Genomic DNA, 21,401 nt, shown 5'->3' with positions numbered 1-21,401 from the left:
TGGACATAGGGGTATTATACGCCAGTGATTCCCAAACAGGGTGCCTCCAGCTGTTGCTAAATTCCCAGCATGCCTGGACAGTCAGTGGCTGTCCGGAAATGCTGGGAGTTGTTGTTTTGCAACAGCTGGAGGCTCCGTTTTGGAAACACTGCCATACAATACGTTTTTCATTTTTATTGGGGGGACAGTGTAAGGGGGTGTATATGTAGTGTTTTACTCTTTATTAGGTGTTAGTGTAGTGTAGTGTTTTTAGGGTACATTCGCACTGGCGGGTTACGGTGAGTTTCTCGCTAGAAGTTTGAGATACGGCGAAAAATTTGCCGCAGCCCAAACTTGGAGCAGGAAACTTACTGTAAGCCTGCCCGTGTGAATGTACCCTGTACATTCACATGGGGGGGGGGGGGGGGGGGGCAAACCTCCAGCTGTTCCAAAACTACAACTCCCAGCATGTACTGACAGACCGTGCATGCTGGGAGTTGTACTTTTGCAACAGCTGGAGGCACACTGGTTGGAAAACCTTCAGTTAGGTTCTGTTACCTAACTCAGTATTTTCTAACCAGTGTGCCTCCAGCTGTTGCAAAACTACAACTCCCAGCATGTACTGATCGCCGAAGGGCATGCTGGGAGATGTAGTTATGCAATAGCTGGAGGTACGCAACTACAACTCCCAGCATGCCGAGACAGCTGATTGCTGTTTGGACATGCTGGGATTTGCAGTTTTGCATCTGTTGGGCTACAGTTTTAGAGACCACTGCAAAGTGATCTCCAAACTGTGGACCTCCAGCTGTTGCAAAACTACAATTCCCAGCATGCCCTGACAGCAAACAGTTGTTTGAGCATGCTAGGAGTTGTAGTTTTGCAAGATCTGGATGGCTACAGTTTAGGGACCACTATATAGTGGTCTCAAACTGTAGCCCTCCAGCTGTTGCAAAACTACATATTCCAGCATGCCCAAACAGCAGTCTGGGCATGCTGGGAGTTGTAGTTTTGCAACATCTGGAGGGCTACAGTTAGAGACCACTGTATAATGGTCTCAAACTGTACCCTCCAGATGTTGCTAGGCAACTCACCGGCTTCCGTCGGATCCAGCCGCACGTCATCGCCGCCCGCCGATCTCCGTCGCCTGCAGCCTCCGACGCCCGCCCGGATCGGTAAGTGGATCTTCGGCGCCGGTCCCCGTCGTTTCCCCGTCCTGCCCCGCCTATTGTGGGAGGGCAGGACGGGGAAAACGAAAGTAAACCCCCCCGCCCCCGATCTGCTATTGGTGGTCGCGTCTAGACCACCAATAGCAGGGATAGGAGGGGTGGCACCCGTGCCACCTCACTCCTATCGCTTCAGGGGGATCGTGGGTGTCTTAGACACCCGCGATCCCCCTTACATTGCGGGTCACCGGGTCACTATAGACCCGTAATGACCCGGAATCGCGCAAATCGCAAGTGTGAATTCACTTGCGATTTGCCGCGATCGCCGACATGGGGGGGTCTGATGACCCCCCTGGTCATTTGCACGGGATGCCTGCTGAATGATTTCAGCAGCCATCCCGCTCCGATCCCCGCCCGGCGCACGGCGGGGACTAAAACTGCCCATGACGTAAATGTACGTCCCTGGTCCTTAAGACCCAGGGTGTCGGGACGTACCGTTACGTCATGGGTCCTGTAGGGGTTAAGGGGTTAAAGGGGTATCCCAGGAAAAAAAAAAATTTTTATATATTATCTGTCTCCAAAAAGTTGAACAGATTTGTAAATTTCTTCCATTAAAAAATCTTAATCCTTCCAATAATTATCAGCTGTTGAATTGCTCTTTTCTGTCTGGCAACAGTGCTCTCGGCTGACATCTCTGCTTGTTTCTGGAACTGCACAGAGTAGAAGAGGTTTGCTGTGGGGATTTGCTTCTACTCTGGACAGTTCCCGAGACACGTGTCATCAGAGAGCACTTATACAGAAAAGAACAACTAAACTTCAGCAGCTCATAAGTACTGAAAGGATTAAGATTTTTTAATTGAAGTAATTTACAAATCTGTTTTACTTTCTGGTGCCAGTCGATATATAAAAAAAAAGTTTTTTCCTGAATAACCCCTTTAATTAACCAATCAACACATAACAAGATGATTTTTAGGGGAATGATAACCTCCCCTTTTTGATAACCATATATAACAATGTATTTCCTTAATAAAGGAACTTCTCGTTAGTCAGTGGGAGAAAAAACTTCTGCTGTGAAAGGAGATTGTACCAAACTGAAATTTTGTCTGGTATTCTTTTCTTGTGTCGACACTCAGCAGATCCTAATTTGGACAGCGGCACTCACTCACATTCAAGGCCTAACCAGAGCCACTCCTTAACATGTATATATGTATGATGTGTGTATGTATATATGTTGATGTGACGGGGGGGGGATGTGTGTGTGTATGTATGTATGTAATATATGATGTGGGGTAGGGGCAGCGGCGGGAGTATGTATGATAAGTGTATGTATGATGTGTGTATATGTATGATGTGTGTATATGTATGATGTGTGTATGTATATATGTTGATGTGACGGGGGGGGTGTGTGTGTGTGTATGTATGTAATGTATGATGTGGGGTAGGGGCAGTGGTGGGTGTATGTATATGTGTATGCATGATGTGTGTATGTATGATGTTTGTATATGTATGATGTGTGTACATGTATATGTCTGTAATGTATGATGGGGCAGCGGCGTGTGCATGTATATATGTATGTATGATGTGTGTATGTGTTTTGTGTGTATGTATGTATTGTATGCAATGGGGGGGGGAGTAGCAGAAGGTGTATGTATGATATGTGTATGCATGACGTGTGTGTATGTATGATGGGGAGATTCATCAAAATCTGTCCGGAGGAAAAGTTACTGAGTTGCCCACAGCAACCAATCAGATCGCTTCTTTCATTTTTGAAAGAGCCTCTGAAAAATGAAAGAAGCAATCTGATTGGTTGCTTTGGGCAACTCAGTAACTTTTCCTCTGGACAGGTTTTGATAAATCTCCCCCATTGTGTGTATGTATGTGGGATGTTTGTATGTATGATGTGTGTGTATGATAGATGTGCGTACCTAAAATACGCTACCTAAAGTGGGCTGCTACTACTACTACTACCTAAAGGGGGGCTTCTACTACGACTACTACCTAGGGAGGATGCTGCTACTATTACCTAAATTGGGGCTGCTACTATTATATGTGGGAGGCCTTCTACTACTATATATGGGGGGGCTGCAACCATATACTGGGGACTTCAACTTAATAAAGGGGGGCTACCATCTACAATGGGATCTACCTACAGGGAGTAACCCCTACTTAAAGGAGGCTGCTACTGCCTACAAGGAGCAAATACCAACAGGTATCTACATGGGGACCTACCTACAGGCACTTACCTACTCAGGCTACCTTGGTAATGGGGGAAACCATGTGAAGGGATCTACTTAGTGGGGTACCTTCCTACTCTTTCCCCAATCTGCTTATCTACTTACTCTACTGTGTGAGACACCAAGGATTTATTATTGTATGGAGACAAATTGTGGATGGAAGAATTGACATGACGGTCTGGGTCTGATGGTGAAGAAAAAGAAAAGTGATCGATTCCAATTATAGAAGACGTCACCGGATGTAATTTTATGGTCTGTAGAGCCTGTGTAGAGCTGGAGTCAATACTATAGGTCACTGTAGGAAGGGATATTGGTCTGTGCATAGTGGTTTTATTTAGTATCAATTTGGTAATATTATCCCTTCATTATATTGTGGTAAAGGTAGTAGTCACATTGGCAGTATTATTTGTCCCTTGTATAGAGGGGTTATTGGTTATACTGATCTATGTATAGTGGTGTTATTGGTGGGGGGGCACAATTTTCTGGGCTTGCCTCGGGCACAAAAGAAGCTAGCTACAGCTCTGTCCTCAGCAATGTTCTCCTACAAACTGCAGAAAGTAGTATGAGTAAGAACCTTTGTATATGTTTCAGAGAACTCTGATCCCAGCTGCTAACTCATTAGATGCCAAGGTCAATGGCAAAGGAACCTTCTAGGCAGTTAGGAATCATGTGGCAGTCTCCTTTTGCAACTCCCCAATGACAAAATTGTGGGGTGCCGATTGGTTATGATGGTCAGGCACATTCTAAGGGTCTTTATCCCCTTAAGGATGAAGTCTAAACTTGTTATATTTTTATAATCCTCCTAGTTCACTGCCCCCATCATGATAAAACACCCCCCTGCTTTTATTTTTAAATTATTATTTTTATTTATTATTATTGTTTAGCTTTCTACCTTGATATTGCTCTGTATTTTCTGCTGAGTCTCAGTCAGAGACTGAGAAAAATAAGTGAATTTATTGCAGAATTGTAGAAAAATAAGTGAATTTATTGTCTCATATCATAACAGCAACATTTCAAGCTTGAAAAAGGTTCCAGTGTTGGACTGAAACGTTGCAGCTATGATGCAAGACAATAAATTCACAGATTTTTCTGAAATTTTTGGAGTGCCGCATGACTGCTTATATATATATATATTTGAATTATTGGAAAAGAGGGAAAATTCATTTTTAATGGGGGAGGTGTTTATTTACTTTTAATAAGCCTTTTTTAATATTTTTTTTACACTTTTTAGCCTCCATAGGGGACTATTTATTGCAATCGCATAGGAATAGCACTAGGGCTGCACGATATGGGGAAAATGTGTAATTGCGATTATGGGCCTTAATATTGCAATTTCGATATGCAATGCAATATAATTAATAAATGGTGAAATCCCGCCATTTCATGTCCACTCTCCTCCATTTAACAACTTTACCGACTTTTTGCCCACCGCCCATTTCACATCTTCCTATTTAATTTCCATCTCCCCCCCTGTCACATTCTCCCCTCATGGTCACATCTTCTCCCATCACATTTTCCCCCCTATGTCACATTCCCTCCTCCCCCAGCCACATTCCCCCCTCCCCCTTCCACATTCTCCCCCATATCAAGTCTCACCCCCCCCCCATCCCATTCCTCACATTCTCCCCCCCATATCACATTCCCCCCTCCCCCTGCCACATTCTCCCTCCCGTCACATTCCCCCCCCCTTTTGTCACATTCTCCCCCATATCACATTCTCCCCCCGTCACATTCTCCCCCCATGTCACATTCCCCCCGTCACAATCTTCCTTCCATGTCGCATTCCCCCCCTTGTCACAATCTTCCCCCCCTTGTCACATTCTCTCCCCATGTCACATTCTCCCCCCCCTTGTCACATTCTCCCACCCTGTCACATTTCCCCCCCCCCCCATGTCACATTCCCCATCTAGAAGGCAGACCAGTGGAGAAGATTCAGCAGACGGGTGGGAGCAGGTAAGGGAAGGTCCGATGTCGGTCTTAAATCATCAGAAGACTTGTGCAGTAGCCCTTATCCAAAAGGGGAAGAATGATGCTTGCTCTGTGCTTGCTTAGTATGTAGAGAATTAATCGGGTCCAGTCAGGCTGCATGATGGCCGAAGGGGCCCCACCTGCCTCTGTATCATGCGCTAGACTATCTGCTTCTCCAGGATGCTTTGCCAGGCTAGAGAAGCAGAGTGCATACAGATTCATTTATACGAAAAATGAATAGGGACCAGAAGAGGACAATTTTAAGCATATTAATTTTCTTACAAAAATTAGCAGAAAAAAAACAAACACTATCAATTGGACATCTTAGATATTGTATTGGCCTACAGAATAAATATAACATGTCATCTCAACCGTAAAGTGCTTTGCAGAAGAACAAACACCCGCCCCAAAAAAGTTGTAAACTAACAGGTCGTTGGTGTACTTTATGATCATGAAGTGCAAGCCCACTAGCCACGTCACGGCCACCTGTAAGTAGTGGGTCACTAACATCCCTAGCATAAAATGGCGCAGCACTGAGCGGCGACCACCACCGCCCCAACGCCAGTGCCCACAGGGGGGATGACCCACTGGCAGAGCAGCCCCAATGCCACTCAAACCAGTCCCTGGGCCATGGCTCCCCACAGACACAGTGCCGGGGCAGAAATGGATGCCACACAGCACCGCACCAGAGTGAACAGATGTAAAAAGCTCACTTACCATGTGCTTCCAGCCAGAGACTGGGAATCTGACAGAAAGCAGATATTGAGAAGCATTAGATTGTTAGCTTGAAAAGCATTGTGCATGTTGTAGATGTGCGACCATGTCTGTTTTCTCTATTTGAATTCACATTGTTTTCTATCCCCCTCTTTTGTTGTTGTTTTACTTGGTCTGCACTCTGCCCCTCCCCCTCAGCCCAACCTTATATAAATTAGCAGGAAGCTGCACAGGGCTCCTTCCTTTCTGGCAGCCTCCCATTCTGACTGGGAACACATGGTAAGTGAGCTTTTACACCTTGTTCACACTGGTGGTGCTGTGTGGCATCCATTGCTGCCACGGCACTGTGTCTATAGGGGGGGATGATTTGAGTGGCATTGGGGCTGCTCTGCCAGTGGGTCGTTCCCACTGTGGGCACTTCATGCTCATAAAGTACACCAACGACCGGTTAGTTTAATAAATGTTGCTGAGAAGCATTAGATCATTGTGCATGTTGTGGATGTGTGACCATGTATGGTTTCTCTATTTGAATTCGGTTAGAAGAAAACAGACATGGTGCACATCTACAATCTTGTATAATGATCTGATTGCTTCTCAGCATAATATCAAAAACTACCAGGTTGTTAGTATACATTTTTGATCAAAAAATACAAGCCCACTCGCCACGTCAAGGCCACCTATTTAGAGTGGGTCCCTAACGTCCCTAGCTTAAAATGGCGTAGCACCGGGCGGCGACCACCACCGCCGCGACACCAGTGCCCACGGGGGGGAACGACCCACTGGCAGAGCAGCCCCAATGCCACTCAAACCAGTCTATGGGTCGCACCTCCCAACAGACACGGCGCCACGGCAGCAACGGACGCCGCACAGCACCACACCAGTGTGAACAAGGTGTAATAGCTCACTTACCATGCTCTCTCAGTCAGACTGGGAGGCTGCTAGGAAAGAAATAGCCCATGTGTAGCTAACTATTACTTATATAGGGTTGGGCTGAGGGGGTGGGGAAGAGTGCAGCACATGTTCAAACAAAAAAAAAAGGAGGGGATAGAAAACACAGTGTGAATTCGGTTAGAAGAAAACAGACATGGTGCACATCTACAATCTTGTATAATGATCTGATTGCTTCTCAGAGGCCCATAGACTGGTTTGAGTGGCATTGGGGCCGCTCTGCCGGTGGGTCGTTTCCCACTGTGGGCATTGGCGTCGCGGCGGTGGTGGTCGCCGCCCGGTGCTGCGCCATTTTATGCTAGGGACGTTAGGGACCCACTCTGGATAGGTGGCCTTGACGTGGCGAGTGGGCTTTGTACTTTTTGATCAAAAATGTATACTAACAACCTGTTAGTTTTTGATATTATGCTGAGAAGCAATCAGATCATTATACAAGATTGTAGATGTGCACCATGTCTGTTTTTCTACCCGGTTTCTCTATTTGAATTCACATTGTGTTTTCTATCCCCTCTTTTTTTGTTGTTTTTACTTGGTCTGCACTCTGCCCCTCCCCCTCAGCCCAGCCCTATATACGTTTGCAGGAAATGGCACAGGGCCCCTACTTTCTGGCAGCCTCCCATTCTGACTGGGAGATCATGTTAAGTGAGCTTTTACACCTTGTTCACACTGGTGTGGTGCTGTGCGGCGTCCATTGCTCCAACGGCACCGTGTTTATGGGGAGGCGCGTCCCTGGTTTGAGTGGCATTGGGGCTGCTCTGCCAGTGGGTCGTTCCCCCTGTGGGCACTGGTGTTGTGGCGGTGGTGGTCACCGCCCAGTGCTACGCCATTTTAGGGATGTTAGGGGCCCACTACTTATAGGTGGCCGTGACGTGGAGAGTGGGCTTGCACTTCATGATCATAAAGTACACTAACGACCTGCTAGTTTAATAAATGTTGCTGAAAAGCATTAGATCATTGCGCATGTTGTGGATGTGCGACCATCTCTGTATTCTCTATTTGAATTCATATATATATATATATATATATATATATATACATATATAGATGAGCGAAGTTACAGTAATTTGATTCCTCACGAACTTCGCGGCTTGGCGGTTGCTGACTTTAGCCTGCATAAATTAGTTCAGCTTTCAGGTGCTCCGGAGGCTGGAAAAGGTGTATACAGTCCAAGGAGAGTCTTCAGCCCACCGGAGCACCTGAAAGCTGAACTAATTTATGCAGGCTAGAGTCAGCAACCGCCGAGCCGCGAAGTTTGTGACAAATCGAATCACTGTAACTTCGCTCATCTCTAACATATATATCCCCTTAAGGACCCATGACGTACGCATACGTCATGAGTCCTAGTCCTGCAATATAACGAGGGGTCACACGGCGACCCCGCATCATATCGCGGCAGGCCCGGAGTCATAGTGAAGCCGGGACCCGCCGCTAATAGCGTGCGGCACCGAACGTGGTGCCGCACGCTTTTAACCCTTTAGCCGCGTGCTCAAAGCTGAGCCGGCTAAAAACGAAAGTGAAAGTGCCCGGCTAGCTCAGGGAGCTGTTCGGGATCGCCGCAGGTCTTCTTACCTTCTTCTGAGCTGTCCGATCGCCAAATGAATGCTTCAAGCCTGAGATCCAGGCTTGAGCATTCAATCATCGAAAAACACTGATTGATCCATTCCTAAGGAGATGGATCAATCAGTGTTAAAGATCAGTTAATGCAATGTTATAGCCCCCCCTATAGGAGCTATAATATTGCATAAGAAAAGTGTAAAAAAATCATTAAACCTTTGAATTATCCCTTCCCCTAATAAAAGTTTGAATCACCCGGCATTTCCAAGAATAAAAAAAAACTGTGTAAATAAAAATAAACATATGTGGTATCGCCGCGTGTGGAAATGTCCGAATTATAATTACAATGGCGTACGTGCAAAAAAATTCAAAAGTCCAAAATAAAAAGTGTCCAGAATAAAAATTGATCAAAAAGTCTGATCAGAACAAAAATGGTACCGCTAAAAACTTCATATCACGGCGCAAAAAATGAGCCCTCATAGCGAGCTGAACACAGAAAAAAAGTTATAGGGGTCAGAAGATGACAATTTTAAACGTATACATTTTCCTGCATGTATTCATGATTTTTTTCTGAAGTGATACAAAATCAAACCTATATAAGTAGGGTATCATTTTAACCGTATGGACCTACAGAATAAAGATAAGGTGTCATTTCTGCCGAAAATCGGAAGCTCCCAAAACTTACAAAATAGTGTTTTTTCATCAATTTTGTCGCACATTGATTTTTATTTCCTGTTTCACCGTAGATTTTGGGGTAAAATGACTAATGTCATTACAAAGTAGAATTAGTGACGCAAAAAATAAGCCATCATATAGAATTTTAGGTGAAAACTTTAAAGAGTTATGATTTTTTAAAGTTAAGGAGGAAAAATTGAAAATGAAAAAACAGAAAAAGCCCGGGTCCTTAAGGGGTTAACATACTGGCGTGTGTTTTTGTGTGTGTGTGTGATTATATATATATATATATATATATATATATATATATATATATATATATATCTCCCCAATAGAAAGTAGAAGCGGCACACCAAAATATTCAATAAATTGTGGGTTTATTCACACATCTGTGCAAAAAGCGACGTTTCGGCTCGACAATAGAGCCTTTCTTAAGGCTTTACTTTCTATTGGATATTATTTTGGGAATCGGTCTGTTCTTGAAGCTGTACACCCAGACGGATCTGGAATCCTTGAGCACAGTGCTCCCCTCTACCTACATTCTTTATATATATATATATATATATATATATATATATATATATATATATATATAGCTATATATATAGATATATATAAAGATATATATATATAGATATATATATATATATATAGATATATATATATATATAGATATATATATCTCTCTCTATATATATATATATATATATATATATATATACACACACTATACCGTACACATATATCAGCATCCACTGGCAGAGGCTTGGTGGAAGTGAGATCCACCCAGCAGCCAATCAGGACATAGTAGGCTCAGAGAGGAAGTGACGCGGCCAAACTTTCTTATGGGTTACAGACAACGTTAGAACACCGTGCCTTTAAATAGCCTTCTTTCCCATGTACGGTTCTCCTCGCCGCTCTCCCTATTTCTGCGCGTTACGATGACGTCATCGCAGCGCGCCCGGTCGGCACAGTGTGCGCCGGGGGTGTTCTCCCAGAGGCCAGGCCTTAGGGTGAGTGCAGCCTGCATTAACCCCCTCCTGACTGACGGCACCTGTGTGTGCACCGGAGCTGCTGCCCCTGTATTACTACTGTTCAGTGCTGTCATATACACAGCGTGACTGGTGCATGCGAGAGGAGTGAAGCTTCATTCTCAGCCATACAGTGGTGCAAAGACGAGCTCCCATGGGGTGTTCTAGAACACACATATATTAGGCTATTATCTATCACAGCTCCTGTAAGTGCTGATGGGATACGTTTCTGACGTCACAACTTTCACCCCTTTAACCCTTTCACTTCATGAGGGGCTGAAGTTTAGAAAACATGTCTGCTTTCATTGGCTTCGTCAGTGTTTCCCAACCAGGGTGCCTCCAGCTGTTGCAAAACTACAACTCCCTGCATGCCCAGACAGCCAAAGGCTGTCTGGGCATGCTGGGAGTTGTAGTTTTGCAACAGCTGGAGGCACCCTGGTTGGGAAATGTTGCTCTTTTTATCTAGCTGCTCTTTTTATATCTAGTAAAACGAAGGACACCTGACAGACCCCGCCGAAATGGGTTAGGGCCCTTTCACACTACATAATTACTCCGTTTTCGAAGTTCCGTCAGAAAATCTGCAGTAAAACGGCAGTTACAAAATCCTATGCCGCCGTTAGAAAATCCCATTATAGTCTACAGGATTTTTCTAATAGCCGTTCTAACCCGTTATAGCCCGTTATTAATATCGGCCGTTATTAATAACGGGTTAAAAATGGATTTTACAAAAATCCCATAGACTATAATGGGATTTTCTAAAGGCCGTATAGGATTTTGTAACTGCCGTTTCACTGCAGGTTTTCTGACGGAACTTCAAAAACTGAGTAATTATGTAGTGTGAAGGGGGCCTTATCCAGATACTGGGTTAGGCTGGGTTCACACCACGTTTTTCAAATACAGTAACCGTGTACGGTTTTCCACAAAAAAATGTATACGACCGAATCCGAAACCGTATGCATAGAGAATGCATTGTAAACCGTATTCCAAATGTCTCGGATACGGTTTTGCCGATTTTTCAACCGTAGGCAAAAACGCTGTCGACCACGTTTTTGCCTCCGGTTGTAAAATCGGATGCGAACCGTATGCGGTTCTTTTAACATTGTTGTCTATGAGAACCGTACACAGAATTTCAGAATACGGTAGCACACGGTTTTGCTAATCCGTTTTTGGAGTTGACACATGCGCAGATTGGAATTTCAATAGAACAATAGTAACTTTATTAAAATGCTGGAAAACAAATTCCAACAAAATAGCAAAACCGTTGGCAAAAACTGATGCAAACGAATAAAACCGTACGGGGAAAAACCGTTTACGTTTTTATTTGGAGTCATACGGTTGCATACGGTTTTTGCCATACGTTTTTTAGCGGAAAACCGTATACGGTAACCGTATTTGAAAAACGTGGTTTTTCAGATTCTGAAAAAACTAAAATGAAAGGCAGATGATCCAGCACTATTTCTATGCAGCTTTATTGAAAACACGGCACACAGGTAAAACCAGCCTGAACTCAGACGCGTTTCGAGCGCATGCGCTCTTTCTCGGTGAAGAAACTAAGCATGAAAAAAAATATTCATATTTACATACTCACCTACCTCCCGATGTGATGTCATCCGATTCCCCGCAGCTCCAGCCACTTCCATGATGAGCTCTCTATTACAGTGATGCTCGCTTAGCCAATTACTGACTGCATCGGCGTCCTACCTAACCAAGTGATTGGCTGAGCGTGTGGTCACTGCAGAGAAGAACTTGTCTCAGAAGTAGCCAAAGTTATGTTTTTTTTTTCTTCTTTATTTACTTTTTTTTTTATATTAATATTTTCATGCTGCATCCAGCTGTATAAAAAGTTTTATTTTTTATTTGAATCTTTGCACAGGTGTTGATAAATCTTTTTCATGGGCATGTTCACAAGGCAGAATTTCTGTGCGGAATTCTGTGGAAGAATTTTCCGTTTGAATTTACTGCCCATTAATTTTTGATGGGATTCCGCTTTCCCATTCAGACAGCGGAATATTCGTGTAAATTCCACTTTTTGCATTCCGCAGAAATATAAGATCAGTCTTAGATTTAGCAGATTTCCGCGGTGGAATCCCATTGAAGTCAATGGGGGATATTTATCTAAGGATTTAGACTGGTTTTTCCTGTCTAAATTTGTCGCACAGAAAGTCGCAGTCTAAACATGTGTGACTTTTCTTCGACTTTTGCTTTAGAGGATTTTTACAACATGATGCATTCTAGTCTATTATAGTGCATTCTAGTCTATTATAGTGCATTCTAGTCTATTTTAGTGCATTCTAGTCTATTTTAGACGGAAAAATGCATTGGTGCTGAATTTATCAAAAGCGACTTTTCAGCGACAAGTCGCATTGGCTGAAAGTACACCAAAATGTGAGACCATGCAGGAGCAGGTTTAAATATAGTCTAAAGCATAGATCACGAAGTCTGTGCACAGAATTTATCAATAGCCGTGCACCTTTTGATAAATTAGGCTCACAATAGACCAGACTAACCCTCTGTTGTTTGGTCTATATTGATGCAGGACATAGGCAGCTTTGATAAATATCCCCCAATGTGACTTAGTTTCCGGCAGAACTCTGTGATCACAGAAATACCGCCGGTATTTTGCAGTTTCATTCACCAAGCTTTGCTGAACAAAATTTTTCCAGAATTGTGGAAATTTTGCCGTGTAAACATACCCTAAGGCTAGGTTCAGACTATGGAATTTCCGCCTGCAATTTTGCTTTGAAATTGCAGGCGGAAATTCCGCTTGCTAAAATGTATAGTGTAGTGAATGATTTTCCGTTCACAAATTCACACTTTGGAATTTGTGAAGCGGAATTTGTGAACAAACAATCTGCTTGGAAATTTCCGCCCGGTGCTCTTTTCTTCTGGCAGAAATCTGCACGGAACACATTGCAATCTATTGGAGACGGCAGTGTCCGCGCGGTCCTAGCGCTAACTGATTCAGCCGGCGCTGGCCGCACTCGGAATCTCTGGGCGGAAATTTTCTGCCTGGAGATTCCGTAGTCTGAACCTAGCCTAAGTCTTCCATAGTAGTGTGTGAAGCCTCCTGTCTGTATGTGTACCTATGTTTTTTACATAGAGGTAACGGTCAGCACTTCCGTTGTGGGTGGTGGGGCGCATGGAAATATCTCTCTAGTAGAAAGTAAGGAAGAGGCCCAGCACTCACCAAAGGCTGCAGTAAAGGTGGATCCTTTTATTCACTTGTCGAGATTTACAGGAAACAGGACGTGTTTCGGCAAGATGCCTTCCTCTGCTGTCAGCAGAGGAAGGCATCTTGCCGAAACACGTCCTGTTTCCTGAAAATCCTGACATGTGAACAGTCTTTCTGCAGATGGAATCTCTGCTTGTTGAATTCTGCGAGCGGAGATTCAGCAGTGTGAACATACCCTATGGCTATGACCGTTCGGTAATGCGTCTTCTATATAGACTAGAGTGTATTTCTGAGTGGTTTCTGCAGAAAGACTTATTCGTCTGTCTCACACTTAAATATTAAAGGTATTCCAGGCAAAAACTTTTTTTATGTATCAACTGGCTCCGGAAAATTAAACAGATTTGTAAATTACTTCTATTAAAAAAATCTTAATCCTTCCAATAGTTATTAGCTTCTGAAGTTGAGTTGCTGTTTTCTGTCTAACTGCTTTCTGATGACTCACGTCCCGGGAGCTGTGCAGCTCCTATGGGGATATTCTCCCATCATGCACAGCTCCCGTGACGTGACATCATCATTGAGCAGTTAGACAGAAAACTTCAGAAGCTAATAACTATTGGAAGGATTAAGATTTTTTAATAGAAGTCATTTACAAATCTGTTTAACTTTCCGGAGCCAGTTGATATATAAAAAAAGTTTTTGCCTGGAATACCCCTTTAAGTGTTGCTCATCAGCAGCGGTCAGATTTCTAGGACCGTTTTAGGTTCGTACTACAGAATTTCAGAGTGGAATTCTGTTGTTAATTTTGGAAATTCCGGTGCAGCAGAATCCCATTCCTGTCAATTTCAGCAGCAAAGCTTCCGCCGCTAATATTCTGCTGCCAAAAGAGTGATCTTGCTGATCTTTTGTCGGAATTTATTGACATCAATGTCCACTCGGTCCTAGCACCAACTGATTCATTCGGTGACTTTTGGAATAATTTTTTTTTTTAAGTGATGGCATATCCCAGCAATAGCCCATCACTTCATGTAATGAGAATACCCCTTTGCCCCCTGACCGGAGCAATTTTCATTTTTGCACTATGCTTTTTTCCTCCATAATATCCATAACTATCTTATTTTTTTTATCTACAGATCCATATGAGTGCTTGTTTTTTTTATGGGACCAATTGTACTTTGTAATGACACCTTTCATTTTTCCATAAACAAAATAATATATATATGACATTGAGAAAAAAAATTCAATTTTCCAGAAATGAGAGAGGGGTTTATGTCGGGAAGAATTTGCAGAGGAAATTAATCCCTGCAATTTAAGGTCCCATTGACAACAGGCTTTTCCGATCATAATTCAGACGAAATAATGAACATGTTCATTCTTTCAGCGAAATCTGGCTCCGTGTTGGTATTTCTGCTACAAAACTGCTGTAGGCTAAGTTTCCACTTGGTTTTTTTTCTGGCAGTTTTTGGAATACTGCCACTGCAGTTTTTGAGCCAAAGTCAGAAGTGTATTCAAAAGGAATAGGACATATAAAGGAAGGACTTACACTTCTCCTCTCAAATGGATCCACTTTTGACTTTGGCTCAAAAACTGCAGTGGCAGTACTCCAAAAACTGCCAGAAAAAAAAACAAGTGGAAACTTAGCCGTAGTGTGCATTGAGCAGCAGAATCCCATTAACATCAATGGGATTCTGCTGCAAGCAGATTCTGCTCAGAATTTCCTTAAAGGGGTACTCCGCCCCTAGACATCTTATCCCCTATCCAAAGGATAGGGGATAAGATGTCAGATCGCCGCAGTGCCGCTGCTGGGGAGCCCCGGGATCCCCGCTGCGGCACTGCGCTATCATTACAGCACAGAGCGAGTTCGCTCTGTGCGTAATGAGGGGCGATACAGGGGACGGAGCTGCGTGACGTCATGGCTCCGCCCCTCGGGACATCACGGCCCGTCCCCTTAATGCAAGTCTATGGCAGGGGGCGTGACGACCGCAGCGCCCCCTCCCATAGACTTGTATTGAAAGGGGCGGGCCGTGACGTCACGATGCTCCGGCCCCTGTATTGCGCGTCATTACGTGCAGAGCGAACTCGATCTGTGCTGTAATGATAGCGCAGTGCAGCAGCGGGGATCCCGGGGCTCCCCAGCAGCGGCACCGCGGCGATCTGACATCTTATCCCCTATCCTTTGGATAGGGGATAAGATGTCTAGGGGCGGAGTACCCCTTTAATGGAAATGGAAAGTATACCTTTAGTGGAAAATGGGAATGATATTTTCCCTGCAAGAGGCATTCTATGTTCATTCAGTAAGTTGTTCTGATATATGAAGGAATTTATTAAAGGATTTTCCTACGTTTTTTGGAAGGTTTTTTGGAAGTGGGTTAATTTGTTGCAGGATTTGTCTGTGTTAAATTTGCTACTTTTCCTGCGACTTTTGGTTTACACAAGAAATCAAGTTGAGTTGTTCTATTCAGATTTCTGGTACCGTATATACTGGAGTATAAGCCGAGTTTTTCAGCACGATTTTTCGTGCTGAAAACACCCCCCTCTGCTTTTACTCGAGTGAACTGCCCACCGCAGTGGTCTTCAACCTGGGGACCTCCAGAGGTTTCAAAACTACAACTCCCAGCAAGCCCGGGCAAACTACAACTCCCAGCAAGCCAGGTTGAAGACCACTGCGGCCTTCGACATCATCCAGCCCCCTCTCACCCCCTTTAGTTCTGTACAGTACTCGCCTCCGCTCGGCGCTGGTCCGGTGCTGCAGGACTGTCCGGTGAGGAGGTGGGATAGTGGTTCCGGGCTGCTATCTTCACCGGGGAGGCCTCTTCTAAGCGCTTCGGGCCCGGCCCCAGAATAGTCACGTTGCCTTGACGACGACGCAGAGGTACGTTCATTACCAACGTCATCGTCAAGGCAACGCCTCTATTCTGGGCCTGAAGCGCGGAGAAGAGGCGCCCCCCGTGAAGATAGCAGCCCGGAACCACTATCCCACCGGACGACCTCCTCACCGGACAGCCCTGCAGCACCGGACCAGCGCCGAGCGGAGGCGAGTACTGTACAGAACTAAAGGGGGTGAGAGGGGGCTGGATGATGTCGAAGGCCGCAGTGGTCTTCAACCTGCGGACCTCCAGAGGTTTCAAAACTACAACGCCCAGCAAGCCCGGACAGCCGATGGCTGCCGGGGCTTGCTGGGAGTTGTAGTTTTGAAACCTCTGGAGGTCCGCAGGTTGAAGACCACTGAGGGCGGATGATGACAAGAGGATGATGAAGGGGGGGTGGGGATGATGACAAGGGGATGATGAAGGGGGTGGGGATGATGACAAGGGGATGATGAAGGGGGGGTGTGGGATGATGACCAGGGGATGATGAAGGGGGTGGGGATGATGACAAGGGGATGATGAAGGGGGTGTGTGGGATGATGACAAGGGGATGATGACAGGTGATGATGAGGGTCTGGATGATGACAGGGTGATGATGATGAGGATGTTAATGACGGGGGTCTGGATGATGACAGGGGGGGGGGATGATGTATTTCCCACCCTAGGCTTATACTCGAGTCAATAACTTTTGCTGGGATTTTGGGTTGAAATTAGGGGCCTCGGCTTATACTTGGGTCGGCTTATACTCGAGTATATACGGTAACTGTAATGCAGTGGTAATGGATTCCTCATTAGCGATTTGCGCCAATTCAACACAAGCTCAGACCTTTCCTACCAAACTGCGCTGTGTGCAAAGCTCTGCCGAACCTGCTCTGTACAGCGCCTAGGAGAGCTGACTTCTGTCACTGCCCAGCATCCATGGCTGTAAAGTGTCCAGGGTGCAGGTCTCCTTCATACACACTGCAATGCATGCCTAATGGAGAAGAGGTGAAACATCAGACATGGGGGGACACACAGCAGCTTCTGGGTAAAGGGGCTGTAAGTGTGAGGGGTGGGATCAAGCAGGCTACTCTAATCAGTGGTGCCCAGACATCATGTGTGGTGCCCGTGCTGTCAGGAAGAAACTGGGGGCATTATCTATCTATTCATCTATCTATCTAGTTACCTATTTATCTAGTTATCTAGAAGTAGTAGAAGAACAGCCCATCAGATTTAAATAGAAAAAGTAATAGGAAGTCTCCAGGTGCCCGCGGATTCTGGAATCCTGGTCAGGGGATCATCCTTCAAGCAGATAAAAATCTCTCTCCACAGCACCATGTAGCAAAAAAGTATAGATTTATTCCATGAAAGGTGTCATTACAAAAAACAGCAACACCTTTTATGGAATAAATCTATACTTTTTTTGCTACATGGTGCTGTGGAGAGATATCTGCTTGAAAAAGGCAGCGGGAGGCTGCCGAAACGTTGCACTGATTTTGCTGTGAAGATGCAATAAATACTCACTTATTTTGAAGTTTACCTGTGTGTGCTGCGGTCCTTTGCTATTTGGATTTAACATGGTGACCCTGACCAGGAACCAGACGATGGCTTGCACCAAATAGATTGTATATACCTGCTGTGGTTGTGCTGCTTTTTGGACTTTTTTTTAGTTATCTATCTATCTATAAAAAAAATTGACAAAAAGATAGAAGCAGCACATCAAAAAAAATGAATAAATAAAAGGTGGTGGGTGCACTATCTATCTCATATCAATGTCATATCTGTCTCATATCTATCTCCATTTATCTATTTTGGGTTGACATGTGAGCAGGGGCCCACTCCATAAACACCCAAAAAAGTTGACAGCAGCTTCTAAAGGGACCTTTTAACCATGCCTGGTGGTTCAGTGGGGTAGATCGTCTCACCGCAGTGTAATCTAGAGGGGAGGGGAGGGGGGGGGGGGGGGGTTGAGGCTGCCGTGGATCTGCATTTGATTGACCCTGCCTGAAGCAGGCTCAACCAAATGAGCACAGATCACACAGATCAATGTAGCTCAATAGAACTGCATTGATCTGAATGAGGAATCTAATGATAAGGAGACTAATAAAGTGGGGGAAAGAAAAAATGTTTAAGAAAAGTAAAAAAAAACACATTAACTCCTTCCATATTAAAAGTTCACATCACCCCCCATTTTACCATTTTCCATACAAAAAACATGTGAACATAATAAAATTAACTTATTTGGTTTTGGTGTGTGTGGAATTGTCAAATATATTACAATATAATATTATATATCCTGTACGGCCAATGGTGTTAACATAAAAAAATATATATATACCAAATCACAGAATTGCCTTTTTTTTTAACATCATATCACAAATTAAGTAAAAAGGGATCAAAAAGTCTGATCAATACCAAAATCATACTGATAAAAACAGTAGATTACAGCACAAAATACGAACCCTCATATAACCCAGTATACGGAAAAAGAAAAATGTTATAGGGGTCAGAAAATAGCAATTAAAAAAAAAGTAAAAATTTTAGGATTTTAAATGAGTAAAACATGGCGGAAACTAAACAAATTTGGTATTGCTGTAAAAAGGGCGACCTAAAGTATCAAGATAACATGTAAGTCTGACCACAAGGTGAATGGTGTAAAAAAATAAAATTTTATTTCAATTTCACCTCACAAATATGTATATTTTTGTTTCTGAGCATATGTTATGGAAAAATGAAAGAAGTCATTGCAAAGTACAATAAGTCCCGCAAAAAACAAGCCCTCATATGGGTCTGTAGATGGAAAAATTAGTTATGGCTATTATAGGGCAAGTAGAAAAAAACGAAAGTGCAAAAACTAAATAATAAAAACCTTATTTACATACTGTTTTGGTTAAAATTATTCTGTGTACAAGGAAAAGTGGATTTTCATGAGGGACAAAGTAGATTGTGCTCCGATTTAGTCCCTTTTTTTCTTTGTGTGCTTTTTAATTTCCACACCCCTGGAACAGTATCCTTCTGTTCTTTATTTATACCCCAGCAGGGAGACTTGTGCATTCAGAAGGAACAGAGCTCACAGCAGGTAGAATGAAGTTTGATATAGTTGGCCGACATTTGCATAAGATAGCAAAGTGTGAGCTATGGTCAGGATTGCTGTGTGCTACCTTTGACCCCTGCTGCCTAATTTGTATTTGTACAGCTATCACGCCCCCTCCCGTAGGCTTGCATTGAGGGGCGGAACGTGACGTCACACGGGGGCGCAGGCGTGACCACACACGCCGCCCGCCCTGTGGTCGCCCGTAATCAGACCTGGAGCGAACATGCTCCGGGGACTGATTACAAATGGGGTGCCGCGTGCAACATCACGGGGGTCCCCAACGGCAGGACTCCCGCGATCAGGCATCTTATCCCCTATCCTTTGGATAGGGGATAAGATGTGTAAGCACCCCTTTAATAGGGGGCTTTGACTTGTGCAGCTTGGTCTTTGTTGCAACTCTCCTTGGATCAAATTTTGAGCCGGCTGTGGAAGCCAGGACAGGACTTCCACTTGTTGTTTGTAAAGCAGCTGCTTAAATTTTACAGTTTAAAGCGGTGATTTCTTTAAGAAAAAAGAAAAAGAAAATCTGTTTGTGCACCCAAGCTAAATGCCAGACTATTGAAGTTAATTATTTTTAAGGCAACATGTTGCCTGTTGTGATAATGTCACTATAGATGAGGATATATTGAGTTGATAAAAAGAAAAAACAGGGATAGGAGGACGATATAGGAGGTCGAGATAGGAGATCGAAATAGGAGGTCGGAATAGGAGGATGGGATAGAAGGTTGGGATAGGAGGACTAGATAGGAGAATGGGATAGGAGGTCGGGGTATGTGGACGCGATATGGGGTTGGGATATGACAATAATATATGGGGCTGGGATATGAAGTCAAAAGCTTCCTCCTTTGTTGATTTTCCTACCCAACAAGGATGAGGAAGGAAAAACAAAAAGTCAGTCCAAAGTCACATGGAACCAGTAAAATCTACAGCTCACCCTGCAAAAATAAGCCCTCACACAGCTCTGTAGACTGAAAAAAAAAGAATGTCATAGGGGTTAGGATATGATGTGCAATGAAATGCAAAGCATTTATTAAAAAGCATAAGTTGTCCCACAAAAAAACATGTAGATGAAAATAATGAAGAAACAAAACAAAAACGAAAATGCTATTGGCACTTTGCAGCAGGAAAGGGAATACATCTGGCATAGCATTTAAAGAATAAATATTAAATATAACAAATACTGTCAGAATTCATTTAATTTTGTCTTTTAAGCAAAAATATAAGTAAATGGGTCTGTGTTATGGGGTGGCAGATCCTCTTTAAGAATTGTGATTATGTATTTTTGCTTTCAGCCGTCACATGAAATCCAGGAACAAAAACATGCCAACCAGGGGCAGCAGACAGAAATGGAAGAGATTACTTTCTCAAAAGACACGGTTTTATCAGATATCCATCTCCGCATCCAGCATAAAAGGCAACTCATGGTCAGGCTGAATACAGTTGGACAGCCAGGTAAAACATTTGATGGAACTGCCGCTCATCTATTTATCTGTATCGTAGTGAAGGCTTTACCGACATCCCTAGCGCTGTAATATCTCATCACCTCTTCAATTGAAATCCAAGAACAGGACTGCAGAGGATTGTTGGCAGTGTTTACCCAGCAGATGTAAAATGTCTCCTTGAACACTTACAATGTAGAAACCATATGCTCTGTGGAGACAGCCCATTTTAGCACGATTATGATTTATCTCGTTGCATGTATTACTGATGCTGTCTGCATTCGCTTCTAGTATTGCTGCTTTGTAAATAATGTAAAAGAATTTTCTTTATGAAGTGAGCATACTTTTGTGTCTACATTTATACATATTGGCCCAGATTTATCAAACTGTGTTTCAGAAAAAAATGAAGAGATTTTCCCACAGCAGCCAATCACAGCTCAGCTAACGAGCTGTGGTAAAGTGAAAGCTGAGCTGTGATTGGCTGCTGTGGGAAAATCACTTCACTTTTTCTGTCACACAGTTTGATAATTCTGGGCCATTGTTCGAGTACCTAATTCCAGCAAGTTTTATTGTACAATGCTGTTGCA

At 43.8% G+C, this 21,401-nt stretch overlaps 1 protein-coding gene across 4 annotated transcripts in view; it reads left to right on the top strand.

Moving 5' to 3' along the window:
- Positions 1 to 1,078: 1,078 nt before the first annotated feature.
- Positions 1,079 to 21,401, top strand: part of METTL22 (methyltransferase 22, Kin17 lysine) — a 211,522-nt gene continuing 191,199 nt past the window's right edge. Inside the window, exons 1-2 of one of the 4 annotated variants that reach the window (XM_056534642.1) lie at positions 1,079 to 1,151; positions 20,668 to 20,827. In XM_056534642.1, coding sequence (XP_056390617.1) covers positions 20,722 to 20,827 — 106 coding nt within the window. In that variant the 5' untranslated portion in view covers positions 1,079 to 1,151; positions 20,668 to 20,721. Of the gene's footprint in view, positions 1,152 to 10,039; positions 10,249 to 10,313; positions 10,473 to 20,667; positions 20,828 to 21,401 lie in introns of those variants that run through there. The other 3 variants (XM_056534644.1, XM_056534641.1, XM_056534643.1) reach the window with 3 other exon arrangements.

The sequence above is a fragment of the Hyla sarda genome, chromosome 8 (assembly GCF_029499605.1).
Source record: "Hyla sarda isolate aHylSar1 chromosome 8, aHylSar1.hap1, whole genome shotgun sequence".
Taxonomy (NCBI): Eukaryota; Metazoa; Chordata; class Amphibia; order Anura; family Hylidae; genus Hyla; species Hyla sarda.
This window is presented reverse-complemented; position numbering and strand designations above follow the sequence as displayed.